Source organism: Drosophila innubila, chromosome X, assembly GCF_004354385.1.
Source record: "Drosophila innubila isolate TH190305 chromosome X, UK_Dinn_1.0, whole genome shotgun sequence".
Classification (NCBI taxonomy): domain Eukaryota; kingdom Metazoa; phylum Arthropoda; class Insecta; order Diptera; family Drosophilidae; genus Drosophila; species Drosophila innubila.
This window is the reverse complement of record NC_047626.1, coordinates 13,531,174-13,553,905: the sequence shown is the minus strand read 5'-3', so window position 1 is coordinate 13,553,905 and position 22,732 is coordinate 13,531,174. Positions and strand designations below refer to the sequence as shown.

Sequence of the window (22,732 nt, the reverse complement as noted above, 5' to 3'; positions counted from 1 at the left end):
CAGCAACAACATTTATTTCAATTTACAATTATATTCATTTTTTTTGTTTTGTGTGTGCGCAACAACTAATAAAAAAAAAGAGTGTGTGCCCAAGTAAAAAGTGCAAAATAATAAGAAGTTAAAAAACGAAACAAAAAAAAACGAAAAAACAAATTCGTAGCCCGTTGGCTGAAATGAAAGACTCAATGAGCATTTTAACAGCGCCCAACGAGCCGTCGCCACATCATCATTCGCACCACCATCATCATAATCATCTGCACCATTTGAATCATTTGAATCATTATCCGTTGCATCCACCGCCGGTCAACATGTCCATGTCCACCTCATCCAATTTGAAGCCAAATCGATCACGTTTCATGATCAATGACATTCTCGCGGGCAGCGCTGCCGCTGTCAGCGCCGCTGCCTTCTACAAGCAGCAGCAGCAGCAGCAGCACCACAACAACAACAACAACACAAATAATAACAACAATCTTAATATCAATAACAATAACAATAACAATGAGAATTTGGAAACGGATGCATCGCGTACATCTCCGCCTGTTGCAGTCTTGGGCATTGCACCACCACCGCCACCACATCCACAGTCCGCACATCAGGCGCATCCTCATGCCCTGGCGGCCATTCATGCCCATCATCAGCATCCGCATCCGCATCAGCTTCAGCATCCAAATCCGCATCCGCATCCGCATGCCAAACTGACCCACTTTGGTGCCACCACCCAGATGGGCTCCAACGGCTTGAATGTGGCTCAATATGCGGCGGCCATGCAACAACATTATGCCGCTGCCGCCGCAGCAGCAGCCGCCCGCAACAATGCAGCTGCCGCCGCCGCCGCCGCAGCTGCCGTTGGAGCCGCTGGCGATGCAGCAGCGCCGTCGGCAGAGTTGGATGATAGCAGCGATTATCACGAGGAGAATGAGGACTGCGACAGCGATGAGGCCGGCAGCGCTGGTGGAATGGGTGGAGGAGGAGGGGGAGGCGGTGGCGGCGGTCACATGGATGATCACAGCGTTTGTAGTAATGGTGAGGTGAGCTTCTGTATTATTTTGGGACGGGTGGGCAGGGCAACCAGAAGGGATTATCTTAAGAGAGAGATATAGTGCCTTAGGATTGATAATAAAGAAGTTCGAGATTTCTAAATATTCGCAAAATAAGTTTAGGGCTTAGATATGAGACAAATTCCCAACTATTTGAAACTCTTAAAAATTGAGAATATGTATATATAGTAAGATGACTATCACAAATAATATAGTGACCAGGAAACTATAAAATAGGCAGTATTGTATTTATATAGATTCACAAATCTATTGATATCTTATCTCAAAATACTAACAAAATTGGATATCAGAAATTTTGGGGCTAGAAATTGATTTCGTCACTAGACTTTTACCTCGTGTCGAGGTTTTTTTTGTGGGATAATAAACTAAAGCAATATTCATTTTTTACAACTCAAAAAGCTGCGACAGATATTTGCAATTTTATAATTGATTGATAATACTAATGATTGATAATACTTTGCAATGAAATAGCATACAAAACCATGATACCATATGTATGGATATCTCTTGAAGCTGTTGTTTCCAATAATAATCTGTTAACAAACTTATTTTTCAAAGCATTCTTTTCGAATTGAATGGTGCTGAACACATAATAAACGATTAGATAGAAAAGCTAGTCTATAGTTTAAATAAATTGCACTCTTTAATCTTAGTTATTATTTTTCAACTCTATTTCGTCTTAAATTAAAATTAAATACGAGTTCAAATTAAAATACTCGTACATTAAGGTTAGCAGCTTATGCTGTTTAAAGTTGATTGATTGGAAAGATTACTGGTTTGCTCTGAGTAAGATTTATAGGGCAAATTGTGTGCAATCGTTGTCGTCATATATAATCATCTATAGTATTTATTCAAATAATAGATTTGCTAAAATCATTGAAAGAACTTGAAGGTTTTTATTTTCAATGTGATTTATTTCCCAATTCAAATGAAATGTCGCCGAGCTGCCAGTTATATCACAAGTAAAATCGGATATCAGCTATACTATTAACATTATATCATCTTCATTATTGATACTATCAATTGAAGAAATCGAATCTTTGCACTTTGAACTACAAATTCATTTTAAATTGAATGTCAACTTTCACATTATACGTGTACATACTTTAATTACATATTTTATTGATTGTTTAGTTTAGTTTATCGTTTTCAGTCAAGTTATTTGTGTCCGTCTGATGATCACCAATTGGAATGCAACACACATTTGTCTATCTATCCGCCTGTCTGTCCGTCAGCCTGTTTGTTTTGTGTGAGTGAATGCCATGGCAAGTTCGTTGCCTGAGTCTTTTGTTTTCCACGAGGGCGCAGTCGCTTTGCAAAACAAACTGTAAAAATTGCACGAACATGCCATGTTCTAGTTGTTGTTGTTGGAAGTCTGAAAAATTGCATTTTCACGCTTTGTTTGTTTACCCTCCCCTGCTTCATGTTCCACCTACTCGTTCATTGAGCGCCATTCCTAAATGTGCATTTGTCTCACAGCAAAATTGTTTAAACAGCGAATGCAGCAACAAATGATAATGGCAGAGCTTTTAATTTTTATTTTTATTTTTTTATTTTTTTTTTTGGGCGTGGCACGAAGCTTGATTGGATGAGAGGGTAGGTGGAAAGTGCAGCAAAACACAGCTTGCAAAAATGTAATTTTTATTTAGCCAAGCTACAAATATGTAATTATATAACATATAGTTAGGACCCAAATGTTGTCTCTGCGAGTCAAGAGAATTCTCTGTTGAGCTACTCTCTAGCTATCGCTCTGCTTCACGCTCTTTCTCTCTTTCTTATGTTCTCTTTCGACTGCTTGGCCACCATAAAATTGTGCAAATTGTTATACAAAAAAAAAAATGCATTTAAAGCCATTTAATAGACGCCCCAGAGCCAACTTTGTTGTGCGTATGTGTGTGTATTTTGTGCGTGAGTCGCTGCACAGATGAAGCTGCACTCTGTCGACCATTTATTACAGCAATTTCCTGTGTGCAATTGCAGTTTTATAAACGGTAGTCGCAGCTTGTTGCCCTGCAGACAGCGAGACCCAGTGACAGAGAGAGACACAGAATGTGAGAGAGAGAGAGACAGTGAGACAGAGGGAAAGAGAGCAGAGATTGGCAGCTTTCTGCCCTGTGATTTGCCTGGCAGCAGCAACAATCTTAGCGAAAGTTGTGTTCCCTTTAAGCAGCTGCCTTTTTTTGATTCGGACTTCTTGCCGTTTTTGATAATTGGCCAATACAATTTCGGCATTTGGTCAGAAGCACCTGAGGCGCAAGTCAGGCCAATGGCCAGGCCAAAATACCCTAACAATGTGTCGGCCAGGGATGCATGTACTCACAAATGTTGTTGGCTAAGCACTTGGCAAATTTTCGCTTTAAACAATTTAACGGTTGTGTGAGTTGGCCCAGAAGCTAGCCACTTGGCCATGGCCGTAACCCTGTAGGCGCAAGCTTATCGGCTAACCGCAATCAGATAAATTTACATAAATTTTATGTACTTAATAGCAAACGAGCCTAGGCAATGAACGCATGAAACTGGCAAAAGGGGCTAAGGCAAATAGGCCCAGTTAAAAGGGGAAAACTGCAAGGAGATGTGGAGTGGATTGGGACGCGAAGGAACAGAGAGGGGAGGTAATGGTGTAGGGAGAGTAAAAGCAAGAGCTGCTGGGCCAAGTTTAGACATTTTGCTATACATTCTTATTAAGCTGCGAGTTGGCTAAATAGTTGGCAGAGGGGGGGAAGGAAATGGCAATGGGGTGGCCATTAAATGAGATCCCGCGCTGATACTCTACTCTAGTGCTGCAACCGCGTTACAGTTAGCCATAGACTTGGTCAAGCTAAGAACTATTAAAAACTACACTATAAAAACTGCAAAATATAAGTAAAACTTACTCAACTGTTTTCGCTTTGATCTTCGCCTCGTTTGCATTCAGGTGCCAAAGACGATGATGGCAACAGCATCAAGAGCGGTTCCACCAGCGACATGAGCGGTCTGAGCAAAAAGCAACGTAAGGCACGTACCGCCTTCACGGATCATCAGCTGCAGACGCTGGAGAAGTCCTTCGAGAGGCAAAAGTATCTCAGTGTCCAAGAGCGTCAGGAATTGGCACACAAATTGGACTTGAGTGATTGCCAGGTGAAGACTTGGTATCAAAATCGCAGGTGGGTCAAACAAATTATTTTCATTTTATTTCTATACTCGAACCATAAAAATAATTTTAATATAAGTGATCAAAAATTAAATTAAGGCTAGAATTTCAATATCATTTATTTCTTTTAGAATTCAGGGGAGAATACACAATTTTCATAATTCTATAACTGACTTGACTTCTAAAATGAATGAAATGAATGAGAATTAAATGTCGAACAAAGACAAAAAATTTATAATTTTATTGAGTGCTTAATGTACTTTAAGGACTTATATACTACTAAATACTTATAGATTAATGAAATAGTAAATTATTTAATTACTGTACCTTAGCGATTGCAATAGATTGATTTCGTGTACTTAATATTTCTGGTAAATAAAATGTTTTACGTCATTTCAATACATTAAAACATATATTTATATAATTTTGATAAACTTTTTTATCACTTTACTATAACACACGTATTTAAATAATTTTTAATATTTCATAACATTTATTTATATAATCTTATATAGTATATAGTACCTAATAACATGTGTATACAATTTCTAATAAACTTATATTGATTTTTGTTTATTTTTAGAACCAAATGGAAACGTCAGACTGCTGTCGGGCTGGAGTTGCTCGCCGAGGCCGGCAACTTTGCGGCCTTTCAGCGTTTGTACGGCGGTTCGCCGTATTTGGGCGCTTGGCCGTATGCGGCAGCTGCTGGCGCAGGAGCGGCTGCGGCAGTCGCACATGGGGCGCCACCACATTCCAGTATTGATATCTATTATCGTCAGGCGGCTGCTGCGGCAGCGATGCAGAAACCGTTGCCCTACAATCTCTATGCGGGCGTACCCAGCGTGGGTGTTGGACCATTGGGGGCGGCTGGCACGCCCTTTTCGCATCTATCCGCCTCCAGTTCGCTGTCCTCGCTGAGCAGCTACTATCAGAGTGCGGCGGCAGCAGCGGCGGCGGCAAATGGCAGCGCTCCAGGTGCACCACCGCCACCGCAACCGCCGCCATCAGCCGCCGCAGCTGGCATCATCCACAAGCCGCAGCCTTTGGCGAATTCACCGGGACAACCGCTTGGCTGCAGTGCATCCGCATCCGCATCTGCATCCGCATCGCCAGCACATCCGCCCTCAACGCCAAGTCCCACGTTGAATCCGGGAAGTCCGCCAGGACGCTCCGTGGACAGCTCGCAGGCACAGTCCGATGACGAGGATCAGTTGCAAGTCTAAAGTAAACAAACATTTGAAAAAACAAAAACAACAAACAAAAATATCACAAAATTTTTAAAAATTTGTGCAAGAAAAAACCGAAAAGTATGCGTGTATGAGTGTGTGTATATAGTTGATATATGTGTGCGTGTCTTAATTTATTTTGTTTGCTTTTAGTAATTTATTAAATACACAAAATCAACAGAAAATAATTATTCAAGTATAATATGTAAGTACAATTTTTTTGAGGTTAGGTCTTAGCTATAAATTTCAAAACAATAACAATTAATTTAAAACTAAATACTATTTATTTAAATGTTGTAAAATGTAAATGCGCAGCCAAAACGAATAAATGTAAACCATTAATAAGAACAACAGTGTGCAGAGTTAAGTGAAACACAAAAACATAAATTTAATTAAACTATAAATAGCAGGGATTCAAACCGTAACTGAAATCTGAAACGTTAACCGTTTAGTGACAGTTAGTATAACAGTTAGATTCGGCGGTGGTCGTCTTATAATATTCATTAAAATTACCTGTCATTGTCAGTATGATAAGTATGATATGAAAATTCAAAAATATCAGATATATATGAATTTTCTAAAGTTTTTCTTGCGGTTAAATTTATTTTCAACGATATTTTGAATAAATTTTTTTTTTTTTTGCGAACAGAAACCAATAATTTAAAATATTCTTTAACCGAAAACCAAAAAGCGACCACAACCGAATTTGATGCTGAATCTGATATTAGTTTCAGTTTGATTGTCTGATAAATAGAAATAATATTATAATTTGTATAAAAATGTATTAATACTTTTTTTTTTTTTAATTTTAGTCTAATTAAATGTGCTCGTTGTGTAAAATGTAAATGTAATCAAAAAAAAAAAAAAAGAAAATCACAAAAAAACAGAAACAATTTTTTTTGTCTAAATAAAATTAATAGAAATATTATAAAAGAATTTAAAAAATAAAAATAATTGGGAGATGGCGGACAAGTGAGAAAGAGGGGGAGATAAAAAGACAGAAAGAGAGAAGTTGAGCGAGGGCAATTAAAAATAATAATAAACAGCGGCAATTGAGTTTGCCTCCGGGGCTAAAAAGAGGTAAGCGAGGGGCATCAGAGGGATTGGAAAGGGGGGGTGATTGCTGCAAGGCAACCCCTAATGATAATAATTGCATGCAAAATGTATTTAACCGCAATTAGTGCATTTATTAGGCCAAAAGCTGATGCCAAGTGCTAGCATATTGAATATGCCAGTTGGCCAAGTTGGCTGTAAACTGGCTAACTACCCAGACTGCCACTGCACAGTTATGACCATGTCCATGTTCATATACAGCTTTTTCGTTTCGTTTTCTTTTCTTTTTTTTTTTTCTTTTTTTTTTTGTGTGTTATTTATTCTGTATTGCATTGCGTGCAACTGTGCCACATGCAAGCAGCGCTGCAGGCAACGTCCAAGTGAAGCCTTCAAGTTTACCTAAGGACACACTTGACCAGCTGACCAGTTGACCAGTTGACTAGTTGACCGTCTACTATTAACTGTGCTAGCTCTCGGAGCATGTTGCTTCACTTTCGGACACATTTCGCATTTACAGTTGCCCTAGATGAAGCTCTAATAGATCTTAATTAATATATATTTATCATTTCATTCCTTGATAAAGTATGTCAGGCCTTCGCTACAGCCATGACTAGAGTTTAGAGTTTAATGTTCTTGTCAAAAATTAAGTTGCAACCAGATTATAAATGAATGATCATCCACTCTGAAAGAGATTACCACTCGCCTACTCTGATTATTTCATAGTGTAAAAATTACTGCCTACTTTTAGGCGCATACATTACATAAAATCTTTAAACTGCATTTATTACCAGTATGCTTATCTGATATTGATATTATTAAGCAAAATAATAGATACAAATAATAGAAAACGTTATTCACCAGAGCAGAGACTTATATCTTCAAAACTGTGGGTGTAATGGATTGATTTTGTTATATGCGGAGGAGAACAAGGGCGTGGACAAAAATTGAAACGTTCTGTGTGTCAAATTTGGTTGCTCTAGCTCTTACAGTCTATGAGATCTAGACACAATTCATATTAGAACTTTAAGATTCCAAATTTTTTGACACACTTCCGAAAAGTGCTGCACATTTTTAAAAATTGTCACCCATTTTGGGGCACAGGGATGCCACATTGCTACAAATTCTAAATTTTATGTCAAAAAAAGGATGTGGGAACAAAGGAAGTAAAGACCTGATTGTAAGTATTCTATGGCTACAGTAAGCTTTGGAAGTAAGTTGAGAAAACGACAGGTAAGTTGCTCTAAGCTAAGCGAATAATTCCGACTTTTTATACGAATTTAGACTTATAATACTAACATTACCAAAAGTGAGGTAGAAAATATAGAAATTAAATTTGCTTACCACTTGCAAACTTTTCTATAAATTAATCTTTCATTTCTTAAATGAACTTGCTTTGTCTATAAGCTCAATTTAAAGCTACAACAGCCGAAACTATATTCATATTTTCAACTTTTTTTTAAAATGGCTTTTGCTAAGTTTTAATAATATTTCTGTACTCAAAGCTTTCATAAAATCTCCTACGTTTGTGTGTATTTATAAGGCAGAAACTAATTTGGAAGAACAGTCGATGTGGCCGAACTGTTGCATTATTATTTTTCTTAAGTTTTCAGTTAAATTACATATAAAGATAGTATATAGAATTTTTATACTATAAATCGACAATTATTTTTCATTGTCTGAAATTCAACAACATTTACTGTGCTTCCCATTACTGTACCGCCCTGTGCAGTTGACGTAGCCGAACTCTACTGTGCAGTTGTGTTGTCAGTCACCCTAAGCAAACATTTTGCTGCACGCTTCTTGGTAAGAGAGAGACACGCGCGTTTCTCTGCTTTGCGCCTTGGCCGCCGACAAATTGGCAGCAATGTTAATGTTTGATGGCTTAAAACAAAAGCGACGCTTGGTAGGACAATAAATGCAATAGCCAAGAACAATGTCAAGGGGGTAGGGGAGAAGTGAAGGGGGTGTAGAGAGAGAGAGAGAGAGGTGCAGTGAGTTGAGGGGTAATATGTAGGTAACCGTTCATTAAAGACAAATGACACAAACCTTCCCTTTTACCTCTCACACTATCATTCTGAACCTTACGTCTCTCTCACTCTTTCTCGCTCATTCTCACTCTTCCCCTTCAATTCTTTTAGTGGGCACGCTCAATTAAACACGATCGTTGTCGGTAGCCAAATGTTGCTAATTTCTGCAATAGTGCCAGCAATTGGCGAAATCGCCTCGCCACAGTGTTGGTAAAGTGCAACCAGTGTTGTTCAACAGATCTGGGCCAGGGATCGCATATAGCAGTTATGAATATAAGAAAAATAACAAGTCGGAAAGGCTAAAGTCGAGATCCCGACCATAGAAAGCCCGTTACTTTATATATACAAAAGTAATTTATGGATATAACTATCTAGCAAAAACCACTGCATACTTTTGGGTGCTTGTATTGCCTTACTCAATAATTACTTTGAATTGCTATTACTGCCGATCTACTTGTCCGATCTTGCTGCGATTTAGTGGGATAATAGATAATATTAATATATACCGATAATTACCATAAAAAAAACTATCTATATCTATATCTTTTTGTTTTTTAAATATATATATATAGCTTTCAGAAGGTGCACTGCTTTTAAGTATCGCTTGTAAGATTTTCTAATAATATTCAAATACGCAAACTTACCTCTGGAAATAAGCTTTTATATAAATACCAGATTTTCAAATGTAGTAGCAAAAATTCAATTAGGTACATAAGAAAATTTTTTAAAGGTGACATTATATTTAAAAATTCTTGTCTTGATCCTGTTTTTCAACTGATTGTATAATTTTATTGACTACCTACAAGCGCCCTTGGTGTGAATAATAAAAAATAAACAACAAAAAAAGTTAATGAAAATCTGTCAAGAGGCTTGTCATGTGACTCGTTATCGATATCGAGGCTTCCGTAGATTTTTCGACGTTCGTTTGATATGCAAACTCTGGCAACTGATGAAATGATGAACTGATGAGCTGATGGCTGACTGGTTGCCTGGTTGGTTGGTTGGTTGGTTGGCTGGATGGATGGATGGATGAATGGATGGATGGATGGATGCGACGCGATTGGGGAATTCGACGGGCGCATTTATGAAATGAAGCTGAAATATTGGCTGCTTACTGTGCTGTAACATCAATTTGCATGGAAATCAGCAACAAACCACCGCCGCCTGTCAATGTACCAGTAACTCTCCACCATTGTCCCCCTCCTCTCGACACCCCTCGCCAATTCCCGGCATGACTGCCGCAGTGGGGACTCCACAAAACATACGAAAACATAAACTTCAATTAGTCGCATATTTTTGTGTACATGAATCCAACAGCTTCCCTCGTCCTCGCCCCCGCCCCGCCTGCCGCCTTGTCGTCTTCCCCTCTCCCCTCTTCCTTTCCCCTATCTTCCACTGGGGCAGGCACCACAATTCGCTTAAGCAATCAACTTGGGTACATATGTATGTATGTAGGTAGAGAGGGGAGTCGCAGAGGCAGAGGAAGACCGAGAGGAGATTGATAGATGACTGAAAAGAGCACTACACTCAGCCTGAATGTTTGTCTGTCTGTCTGTCTGTCTGTCTGTCTGTCTGTCTGTCTGTCTGTCTGTCTGTCAGTAAATCAGCCAATCAGCCACAGTGTGTGAGTTGTCATCAAAGCAATAACAACTTGCGAGCAAAGCAAGTTAGATTTTGAGTTTAGAATTCGCAACTATGTTGGTTTGGCATTGACTCGGTCAACAAGCTCAACGAAGGCTTAATCAATGACTAATTCGAAATGAAACTCTTAAAACAAGTTTAACTCATTTCACTAGTTTCTCATTTAAATTTTTTTGATATTAATATATTTAATGAGTGATACTTCGAAGTAGAACGTTTGCTTGTTATCGATTAATTTTATTAAGTCTCAAGCTTTTACTTTTAATCAACTCCTTATGTCATAATAAGTACAAAACAACACTTTAAATTTGATTCCGAGACCTTTAATTTTTCTAAAAAAAATCATGTCAAATCGGACAAAAATTTTGTCTTGTAAAGTTGGATCGAACAACTTCACACTTTCATAACTTTGTCAAAACTCAACCGATTTTCATACGGAATGTCATTTTGATCATAATTTGGCCTTTAAATTCATTCTGCATTCAAATTTAATTAAAAATGTAAAAAAAATTATTTCCCTCCAAGTCTTAGATTCGATGCTAAGGGTCCCCCCTTTGAAATTTTGAAAAAAAAAAATTTTTAAATCTCAGTTTTCCCTTTTAATCAACTCCTTATATCGTAAATAGTATAAAACAACACTTTAAATTTGATTCCGAGACCTTTCATTTTTCTGTAAAAAATCATGTCAAATCGGACAAAAATTTTGACTTGTAAAGTTGCTAGGTCAATGGTTCGACCAACTTCACACTTTCATAACTTTGTCAAAACTCAACCGATTTTCAAACGGAATGACATTTTAATCTTGGATTGGCCTCTAAGTTCATTCTGCACTCAAATTTAATTAATTTTGTACAAAAATTTATTTTCCTCTACATCATGGTTCGATGCTAAGGGTCCCCCCTTTGGAATTTTGAAAATTGAAAATTTTAAATCCCAAATTTTCATTTTTATACAATTCTTTATATCACAATAAGTATAAAACAACACTTTAAACTTGATTCTGAGACCTTTCATTTTCATGTAAAAAATCATGGTAAATTTGACAAAAATTTAGACTTGTAAAGTTGCTAGGTCAATGGTTTGACCAACTTCAGACTGTCATAACTTTATCAAAACTCAACCAATTTGGCCTCTTAATTCCGATTCTTTATACCAAAAAATAACTTTTTTGCGCAGTGCTGAATGCCAAACTTTTATTTTTCTGAAGAAAAAATTATAAATAAAATGTAAGATAGTTCGTCACAAAATTGAGTATCAGAAAGGCTTTTGAACCTAGACTATTATATTTTTACAATAAACAAGTTCATCGGCTATCGGTAATTGTTGATATACATATTTGATCGATTTTTTTTAATTTTTATAGATCTTAAGAAACTCTGTTAGATTTCATTTACTTTTTCAGCTACATTCCAAATTTTAGCGATAGTAAACGCTGTATAAAATTCATGGATTATAGTTAGCTCTAACTATTAATTTGGCCGTTCTTAGCATTTTGCTTAGCTTAAAGCTATCTAAAACCATTTACCCGCTAAATACAGAGAACAACTAGTAAATTTTGTGGGCTGAACGAGCGAACCGGAAGTACGCTCACGATTCAGAAATTGCTTTTCGGGAATGGGTCTGGGGTCACATAGGGGTAGAGGTCGGGTCGGGTGGGTTCGAAATTGCAAACGGAAGAACAAACTTCAGGCTAAAGACAGCTTATGTCCAGCGGCAATTTACTCGGTTCTGCATTTAGTTAAACAAATGTGCAGTTTTCAACAACAACAAAAAAAAGAAAAACATACAAAAAAAATGGGGAAAAATTAAAACATTTTGCTGGAAAAAAATCAACATTTTTTTTCGCATTAAATGTCAGTTTATTTTTGAAAAATTAATAATTTTAATTTTTTTCTCGATTTCATTTCCGTTGACATTTGCCATATGACACTTATCAGCTCGAGGGGAGGCAGAAAGATTCGTGTTGCGCCGCTGGGCGTGTCAAATGGGCGGCATTATTAATGATAGTTTTGAAATGTGTCGCTTACTGATGCATTTTGTAACGAATAGTGAAAGTTGAGAGTTGAATGCTTTGCCACATTGGTAATTGTGTTTTCTGTAACTTCGCTGTAGTGGTCAAGCTAAGGAATAAAAATTCGAATAATACACAGAAGAAAATAAAATCCGGAAGTCCGTGATAAAATCAATCTCTTGATTTCTCTTAAGCCGAGTATGAAATAATTAATTCAAGTACAGATTTCTTTTCAAACTCAGCATGCATTTGGATTATGGAGCTTCCTATAAGATTTTTCAACTTGAATCAAATATATTAATGCTGAGTCATTAACATTTTATCCGTTTATAGTCTTAAGTTAACAATTACATCAAAAATAATTATATAGAATTTTAGACTTCAATTTTCGAACGACTTTTTTCTGAAACACAAAAAATTGCTATAGTCGATCTATCCTTAAACAATATCTAATTAAATTGAATGAGATGGTTTAAAAGGACACTTTGATATCAAAAAAATTAAGTCAATAATTAAAAATAAAACGCTACACGAAGAAAAAGTCCAGTGACGAAGGATATTCAATTTAAAACTACAAACTTTTTTAAAATAAAAAAAAGGTGAAATTATTTAATTCTTAACTATGCTTATACATTTTTGTAAATGAATTTAAACATATTTCTAAAAGAAATTGAACGTTTTAAATAAAAAACAATAGCTGCACTGTACAATTTGTAGAGTATGTTAAGTGAGGGTATTTGAGATTCGCTGGAGTGACCATAGACATGGAGGAGCTGAAGCGCAGCAACGCCTAAAAGGCGGAATGCAAATTTCAAAATGTGTGTGTGGTTTGTTTGTTTTGTGGCAACGATTATATTCAATAATTGTGTGCATTTAGATAAGTTACAAGCCTCGGGGGCAACAGGCCAACAGGCAAACCCGCCGCACAGACAACTGTGCCCCAGACACTGTCGTCGACAGCGACGTTGGCAGCGACGGCGACGTTGGCAGCGACGCGACGCTGGCCACTTGAGGCGCCGCAACGAAATGGAGGCAAGTCACGCCATCGCACCCTCCCCAAACCCTGGACACGTGTGTAGGTGTTGAAAGTAACTGCAGGCAGGTGCATTATCATAGTCCCACGCCACCACAGCCCCCTTAACCCATTTCCTTAACCCCTGCCACAGGCCACAAATTGAGCAACGTTGCCGTCGGACATCGAGTGCCGTGAGTTGAGAGCTGAGAGCTGAGAGTCGTGAGTCGGCTCCGAAATGTGTCGGAAGTCTTTAGTAAAAGTTAAATAGAAAGCATATAGAAGATTTATATGAAATTCCCCGTTATATTTATGCAAATACAACAGAGCTTCCCTCCCCCAACAACTCAAAATGCAGAAACATTGCATTAAATACTCTTAAATACTCTGAAAATTTATGTAAAATTCTGTTAAAGTTTCGCACATTCGATACTTAACACAAAAAACATAGATAAACTTTTTGGACGACAACTTTGTGAGGAAAACATCGAACTTGTCTTTAAAAGAATTACCAAATAGGAATTAAATCATTTTATGACGTTAGCTACACTGAAAAAAAATCACTCTCAAATTCAAGTATAGATTTCGTGATTTTTCTTAATTTTCTAATTATAAGGGACTTTTTTATAAGGAATAAGTATAAAGTAATTAATTTCTCTTAAATTAAATAGTCAAAAAATATATCCTAAAATTTTTAATTTAACTAGTAAACAATTCTAATAAAGCTCCGATTGTTGTAATTTTTGAGGAAAGCGAAATGAAAATCAAAATGAGTCAAGCATTTTATACTCGATTAAAGATAATCCGAGATTGCAGAACTTTTGAGATCCGAACCGCTTAAGATTGATTTTATCCCGGAATTCCGGATTTTTTTCTGTATTTAAGAAATTTGTATCTTTCATTGAATTCGCGTTTCAAAAAGAATAAAGCTTATTTACATAGGTAAAGTTATTCTATATGTATCTGTACTAATATTTAATTCTCTTTGTGACATTTTATCGACCAAGGTGGAAAAGTGGGAAAACATCTGTTATATAAAATGATTTATGTTCTTAAGCCACTCACCTGAAATAAAACTTTAAAACTCTAAGCTTAAAATAAGTCAACACGTGATTCAGCGATTTTACAATATAAAAATAACCCCCTTCAGGTGGAAAACGTTCAATCCTGATCATCGTCCAGACAATAGTTGTACAGCCTTATTCGTAACTAATTTGAGCACATATTATAGGTTTTAACACAGTTTCTATTTTATACATACATGCATACTATATCCGATTCAATTGGAATTGGCATTCGGAGGGCAGTTTGAAAACTTCCCCGGAGAGGGAAAGGGGGATGGAGAGAGGGGTTTTTCCACTTTTAAACAGTTGCCGTTGGCTTAGCTGCCGCTGAAAATTAAAGCATTTGTTGTCATTTTCTATCGCATCGCAACGATCTGAGCAATCTGAGCTATTTGTCGACGGTCGAGAGATTAAAATGTGGCAAAAAGAAAAAAAGAGGAAAACGAACAAACGAACGACACAAAAAAAAAAAAAAGGAAAACAGAAAATAATAAATAAAACGCATGAACAAATTATGAAAGTAATCAACGGGCAGCAGTCGAGGCAGGAGGACAGGATGCAGGACGAGGACTAAGTACGGAGGATTGAGAAATGAGTATGAAGCCTATGGGGTAGGGAGGGGAGTACGGACGGGGCTTTAAGTCTTATCAGCGATGTGAATTTGAGCGTCACTTGAAAAGGACAACTCAACAAAATTCAACTCAAATCAAGTCGATGGATGAATTTGTCACATTTGAAGTATTAAGTGAGGCGAAGAGAGGGAGGGGGAAAGGGAAAGGGACAGAAGCATATGTGAAGAAGCTGATAAGATCCGAGGACAAGGCCAATGCAGCAGAAAATCTGGTCAGAGCAGGACCAAAGAGAGGGAAGGAGAGAGTGAGAGAGTGAGAGAGCGAGAGAGAGATGGAATTAGAGAAGGGGGTGGCGACTGGTGGTGGTTGTGCTCTTCTTCTTCCTCTTTCTCATTCATATTGTTGTTAATGCAATTTTCAAATATTGTTGTTGTCAGTGTAATTGCCAGGATATTAACAGGAACAGGGGTGGGGACGGGACGGGGACGTGGACGTGGACAAAAAGAGGGAGAGTGAATGGGAAAGAGATTGTGATTGTGGGTAGGGGAAGGGGGGATTGTGTCCTGCATTGTAGACGGATTACGCCGGGCATTATGAGCAAATTAAGTGTGAAGTGGCATTTGGGATTTATGTACACACACACGCACACACACACACACACATTTAGAGAGACAGTAAAGTCGACAAGGTTGCCGTCAGGATGGCAAAAGGATCCTTTGCTCTTAAGCGCCTTTCGAGCCAACTCTAAAGCCAGAAACAAACAAAAGGCGTGGCCGTTGACACTCGCTGACAAAAGGTGTCACATGTCAAGCAGCTACTACAGAAAAATCCCCCCTCCCTCCCCTCCCTCCCTCCATTCATTTTTTGATGATTTCCCTTATTTTTTTGTTTGGAAAAACAAACAACAAAGTCGTCCTTCGTTTATTGGCCACGTCGGCGTGGCGCGATTTAACCCCAACAATTTTGGCTCTCAACTGACGGCTTATCATTTACACTTAAAGGCTCAACGGCGGCGTCTCTGGCGGTGGCCATCATGGTGGCGGTGGCGGTGGCGGTGGCACGTGCCTGCATGCCGCATCCAGTAGATTAATGAGTGTGGCACACAGAGTTTGACCCTTCAGGGTGGATGAGAATAGGGGGAGTTACGTTAAAGTATTATTAACCGCAAAATGTTCATAAAGGATCAATTTGTGCGCACACGTGCCCAGGATAATGTCTTGCAACTGTATGTGGGAGTCAAAGTAGGAGGCGTGGCATATTGCAATCGCTGTGACAACAATTGCGACAAAGCGTGAAGTGCACATAAATCAAAGCAACGGCTGCCAAATGGACACAAACTTGATGACAGCCCAGTGGATCAGAGGGAGGGAAGGGGGGAAATAGGAGGCGGTGCTCGATTGACTGACTTCTTGCCGTATTCCATTGTCTCATTGTTCCCCCCTCAACTTTCCCAAACTACTTATTTGATTGCATGCTGGAAAAAATGGACTAAATGATCCTGAATAATCATATTGTCATACTGCTCCACAATTCCACTGTTCCCTTATGACATTATCCACTGTTCCTCTATGTTTTAATATTCCACTGTTTCAGTTTTCTGTAATATGCTCTGTAATAGGCAGATAGTTGTGCTTTTTATTTTATTTTACTTGTTTATAGCCATTGACCGTAACGATTCAATTGCTAAAACAAAAATTATAAAATAAAAATTATATGCTGATTTTTATAAAAAAAAAGTTGAAGAAAAACTCTTTTTCTAGATAAAGAAAAAAAATTATAAAATATTAAATAAATTTTGATTTTTATTTAGAAATAATAATGTGCCCCCTACTTGCAATTATTACTATAATTTACAATATTTAATTTTAATAATTAAAATGAATTTTATTTGTGATCTCTGCTCCTAGCCCAACAAAGACTTCCTTAAATAGTCCCCAACATTGTTGTACACGTATATTCATTATATGTACACGTATATTTACATACTTTTATTACAAAAATGAAAAATATAATTTAATTCTTTTTAAATTACATATTATTAAATTATTACAAAAATAAAGAATAAAATTCAACTTTTTTTAAAATTTATGGAAAAAACAAATTTTTTTTAAATAGTATCAGTGTTTTACCTTTTTACTGTGACACACTCTCATTTTTAATTTAACTTCTTGGTTGCTCTGTTTCGGTAACTTTTCCTTCACTTTTCCTCTCTTACTGATAATATTTAATAGACAATTTTTTATAACATTTAAAAAATTCCAAATACTTGTCTTCCCAGTTTTTAATTTAAATTTTTAATTAAATTTTTAATTTAAATTTTCCAATTTTTGTTATTTTCAAATGACAATTTACATAGTATTTGTCATAATTATTATAGAAAATGCAAAAATCTTTTTCAGTTTGTTGTGTGTTCCATTATCATCGTTCCCTTTTGACTCTCGCCTTGAGCTGGCGCACTTAAAAACCAATTAATTAGATTTAACGCTTGTCCGATCCCGACTCCAACTTCGGTTCGGTTCGGTTCGGTTCGACTCGCCGATGATCAGTCAAGTGACCTCCAACGGGGCTGAAACTGGAAGTGGAACTGCAACTAGATGGGGGAGGGGAGGCAGAAACAGGGGTAAGGGGACTAGAGCGGAGAGTGGAGAGATCACCCGCAGGTGGGACGCCCACAAATTGTTAGCAATTAAGCTGAAATCGCGCCTCTTGGCCAAATTGCCTTTAAATTGGCAGTTGGCGCAACGCATCATAAATCCAAACGGCACCAAGTTGCAAGTGCAGTCACAAGTGTTGCAAGTTGCAGGTCCAACCTGGCCAAAGTTGCAGCATTTCCATTTCCATTTACAGACTTAGCGGAAGTATCGCCTGCCCCCCCTCCATTGGCCAACATCCAACGGGATGCGATCTCTAGCGATCTCAAGCGATCCGATGCGATGCGACTCCTGTGGCCGTGGGGCATCGTTGGCGGTCAGCGGCGGCGGTCGCAAATTATCAACAAATTAGACTTTTCGTCGAAGTCCAAGTCCAAGTCGGAATAGTCTCTGTCTCCGTCTCAGTCGCAGTCGCAGTCTCTGAAGTCTCATCATTGCCATTTGTTTGCGTGTCTCGTTGTCATTTCGTTGATTTTGGCGGCGTCTCCTTTTGCGCCTGTCATTTCTCTTCTCAGCTTCTCTCTCTCTCTCTCCCTCTCTGTGTGTCAGTCTGTCTGTCTGTCTGTCTGTCTGTCCGTCTGTCTGTCTGTCTCTCGTTTTATGGCCAGTCGTTGCCGCCGCTGGTAAAGTGATTTCTTCAACGCTTTGTTAGCACACAGGATTAATGCAGCTGTCATTAGGCGTTTTCGGCTTAAACGGATCCCCCCTTGCCTCACTCACACACACTCCCCTCTCTCGCAGTCTCTCCTTCTCACTCACTCTCTCTCTGTCTCTGTCTTTGTGGCTTCTCTGTTCGTTTTGCTAAATGCGTTTTTAACGTGCTTTTAATTGTCAGTTCATTTTCGTTTTGGGTGAAGCTGCTTGAACGCAAATTAAATCAAATTGAAACTAATTAACATAAATAAATTTACACAAAATCCAATCCGCAATTCGAGTATGCCTCGTTACAGGCTTTCACACTTGCATGCTTCACTAACTTTTACACCACACCACTCTAACCACCACCCCCCCTTAACCCACCACACCACTGAGCTCTCGCCCCCTTTCAACTGTGACATTTACAAGCGACAACTGTCAAATTGGACAAGTTGCATTTGCAAATAAATAGAACCCGGTCCAAGTCCAAGTCGAAGTCGTGAGTTGAGAGTTGAGAGTTGAGAGTCGAGAGTCGTTCAAACGGAAACGGAACTGACGCCACAGACGCACAGGAGTCGTCGCTTTCCATTAGCTGTCGCAGGGCCAAATGGCCAAAGGGTGTGTCGTGGGGGTAGCTATATAGGTATATAGCTATATAGAGGGGTTGCTGCCCTTATGGGACGGGGGGGTTGAGGGCTGGGAAGCTGTTGCTTTTGGTGTGCTTCGACGCTTGCGCTTAAAGTTTTTAGGCGCAATGGAATTAATTGGATTTGGATGCTGTGGCTACCCTTGACACCTCCCCTCACCACCCTGCCCCCTCCCCCACCCTTCCTCCCGTTCTGTCTGTCTGTCTGTGCAGATATTAAAACTGCTTTCAGGGCCATGCGGCGTATGCGCAATGTGAAAGCGGGCAAGTTCTGAAAGCAATCAACACTGACAAAATATACACACTTTCATTTTCACATTTTTCTCAAAGAATTTTCATTCAAAAAAAATGGTAGAAGTCTTTTTACAGCCAGAAACAAAAAAAACCATTTGCCTTTCTCTTCCATTTATTTAGAGCTTTAAATTTGAGTTTTTTTTATGGCATTTAATCTTTTTCTTAAATTTAATTATCTTTTGTTTTACATAAGAATTCACTTTCGGCTTCTTTGAAAATAAATCTGCAGCTAATCATAAGAAAATTCATAAATCAATTTAACTTTCGACATGCAGGGTTACTTAAAAAAAAAATTGAATAATGTTAGAGTTAACATTCAGCATCTATGATAATAAGTTTAATACAAAAACTAGTCAGAAAGGCTATAGTCGGGATCTCGATCATAGGATACCCGTTACTATCGTGGCTTAAATTTGAAACAAACTTGATCTGCTTGAGGTATATAAAAGTCTGTGAGTGAAAGTTTGGTATCTCTATCTCTTATAGGCTCTGAGATCCTTTTGTTCATACGGACAAACGGACGGACAGACGGATGCTGATCAAGAATATATATACTTTAAAGTGTCGGAGATGCCTCCTTCTCCCTGTTACGTGCATTCCAACGAACACAATATACCCTTTTACTTATTTTTTAAGTAACGGGTATAACAATAATATTTTTATACTTCAATGTATTTCTCAAAAATCACTAAAAAAAAATGTGTTTATTTACTTTGGGCTAATTTTAACGCTTAACGCCTGGTTTTAAAGAAATTACAGGGTGTCGATTTTATAAAACCTACGAAATGTAGAAAAGTTCATCTTAAAAAAACATGAAACAAAAAAGATCGCATAAATAAATATTTCAATTAACTAATTTCCACCTGTGGGTGTGTAGTTAATTAGCTCGAGCAAAACCGGCTTAATTCCACTAGTCCTACACACATATGTACACGTACATATGTCTCTATCAGTGAACAGTCAGTCAGTCAGTCAGTCAGTCAGTCAGTCAGTCAATCATTCCATCTGTCCTGCTGTATGTGTAGATATCCTTACCACCTTTCCACCCGCTGGTGGTGGATTTCAAATCAGCCTTAGAGTCACTAGCTGAGCTCTGGACTCGATGTCCTGTCTGTCGTCTGTCGTCTGTCGTTTGACGTCTGTCGACTGTCGTTGAGTTTATTTGCAGCATGATTTTTCAATAATTTATGTATGGCGTTGCCCGCAGCCACTTGATTTAATGTGCGGGGTGTTACTTTCAACACCCTCCAATCAACATAATAATAACAACAACAACAATACTACTATTTACTCGTCCTGCTGTTGTTGTTGTTGTCGTTGTTGTTGCTGCTGCTGCTGCTGTGACAATGCAATTATAAATGGTGACAAAATAATTTCCGCTGCGTGATTTTTATGACAGTTGTGCTGGCGGGAACGCATTGAACTTCAACTCGACTGCATTTCGCATCATCGTGGGCTCAAATTAAATAAGTATTAAGTAGTTTATGCTGCAACCCCCAAAAAGTAGACCCCCCTATCCCCCCTGGCCTTGCCTCACCCCAGTAGCAGAGCAGTAGCATTAATAGCCTTAGTTTGCCTCAGCTCATTTCAAATGCCAATTTAATGAACATAATTGGATAAAAAGGCAACAACAGCTACGAAAATGAAAAGGAAAAACGTAAAGAAATAAATACAAAAAAAAAGGTAGCATAACATTGCATATAAAATGTATATAATTTGAGTTCATCCTGATTTCCGGCCTCCCTTGTCTACAACTATGTGTGTGTGTGTGTGTGTGTGGGTGCTACTTCTCATTCTCATTCTCAGTCTCATCCTACTCCTGATTCTCATTCTCATTCTCATACGCCTTCGCCTTTTCGTTCCTTCTGCTTCTCGTTAGTCGAGGACTCCGTCAAAATGAAATCATAATTTAAAGGGTGTTCATGTTCCCTCTTTCTTTTCACCCCCCCCCCTCCTTCCCCTCCCCTATCCTACCGCCTACACCTGCCCTTTCGCTTGTTCGTCTCAGAAACCATCGCGATTTCATAAAAGCTTGTCATTTTGTGCACGCAATCGCATTGCGTTATAATTGCAAATTGGAAATGGCGGAAAAAAATAAAAATACATACACGTGAAGTTAACGCAATCCTGGGACTGTAGCGATTTAACTTTATCAAATACAAATTTTTTAATGGACATACAAAAAATCGAGTTTTTGAAGAGCTATTTTATAAACTTCAAGAATAACATCTATCTTTTGGTCTAACGAAATATATTTTTAAGTGTTTAGGTTTCAATTTTAATTTTTGAATTATAATATTTGCACTTCTTACAATGAGCTTTATCATTTGGTTTTAACCAATCTCTTAATATGAATTTTTGTTGAATTTTGAATTTCTTAATTTTTATTGCCAACTGCTCTTAGTCGTGTATTAATAAAATAAAAATATTATAACTCATATTTTAAATTTTTATGATAAAAATACAATGTTCTATAAAGTATATATATTCTAGATCTTGACCGTCTGTCCCTTCGACCGACTGTCCGTCCGTATGAACAACTAGATCTCAGAGGCTATCAGTGATAGAGCAACCAAATTTGGCACAAATTTTCCTTTAGATAAAAAAAATCTAAATTACAATGAAATTACTAATACAAAAAGCGAGCCAATGGAAATTGTATGGTCAAAGCTTTGCATAGCTGAAAAAAAAGGTGTCAAAACCACGCGGCCTTCGTCAGTTAGTTGCCACCTGTCCCACTTGCCGCACCTGATCCACTTGATCCACCTGTCGCCACATCCTTTACGCCTGCTTGACAATTGTCAATGTGCACGGGTCACAGAATTTTCATAATCAAAGTGAAACCCCACGAGCGTCTCTCTCCATATGTAAAGAAATGCTGACAGCTGTTGGGGGTTTTTCCCTTTTCAATTTGAATAATACGAATGGAAAAAGAGCAGAAAAAAACGAGGAAAACCTGCAACACTTGCACCTGACCACAAAAGGACAATCCGACAATGGCATTGTTGATGCAGCCGCTACAACTTCATTACCATCCCCATCCCCATCCCCTTTTGTCCACTCACAAATCCACCCCATAAGTCTGCCTCCAAACTTCCAACCGCCCAAATACCATGTCCCCTGTCGATGCACGATGGACTTGACTGAGGGTCAAGCCGTTGTCTCTAAGTGAGTTGCCTTTTTATTGGCAGCCGAGCGACGTTAGGACAACCCCCATGAGGGGGTGGCCATAGTCGCCTTGTGAGAAGGATTTTAATTTACCCTAATGCGTCTATAATTCGACCCATTAGTGCAATCACATTAGAAACGCTCGACAACCCTTTGCAAAGTGGCAAATGACCAACCAACCAACCAACGCCACTCAAATCTAACGCCGAATTCAAAACGAATCGCAGATACCCTGGAAATGCATAAGCAGCGACTTTAATTGTTGATCTTACGAATTTTTTGAAAGTATTGAGAAACTTTTATGGGCTTTCCAAATTTTAATCTAATCTAACTTTTCAACAACTTAGGAAATAGTTGTGTTAGTTATAAATACGCTCCGTGAATATTACTTGATCCAGTCAAAGTGGTGTAAATCAATATTATGTTAGTGTTATACTTACTTAGTGTTATACAAATCTTAGCGTTATTATACAAATTTAATTTCGAAGAGATTTTTATACTTATTATTGAACTATTTTATTTTAGATTAGAATTAGA

The 22,732-nt window shown here is 38.1% G+C and overlaps 1 protein-coding gene across 1 annotated transcript; it reads left to right on the top strand.

Annotated features, from left to right (window-relative positions):
- The first annotated feature begins 185 nt into the window (after positions 1-185).
- On the top strand, positions 186-5,422 carry LOC117786657 (homeobox protein B-H1). The gene is made up of 4 exons (XM_034625007.1): positions 186-548; positions 726-1,026; positions 3,976-4,204; positions 4,775-5,422. The coding sequence occupies exons 1-4, from the start codon at positions 186-188 to the stop codon at positions 5,415-5,417; spliced, it is 1,536 nt and encodes a 511-aa protein (XP_034480898.1). The 3' UTR covers positions 5,418-5,422.
- The last annotated feature ends 17,310 nt before the right edge of the window (positions 5,423-22,732 follow it).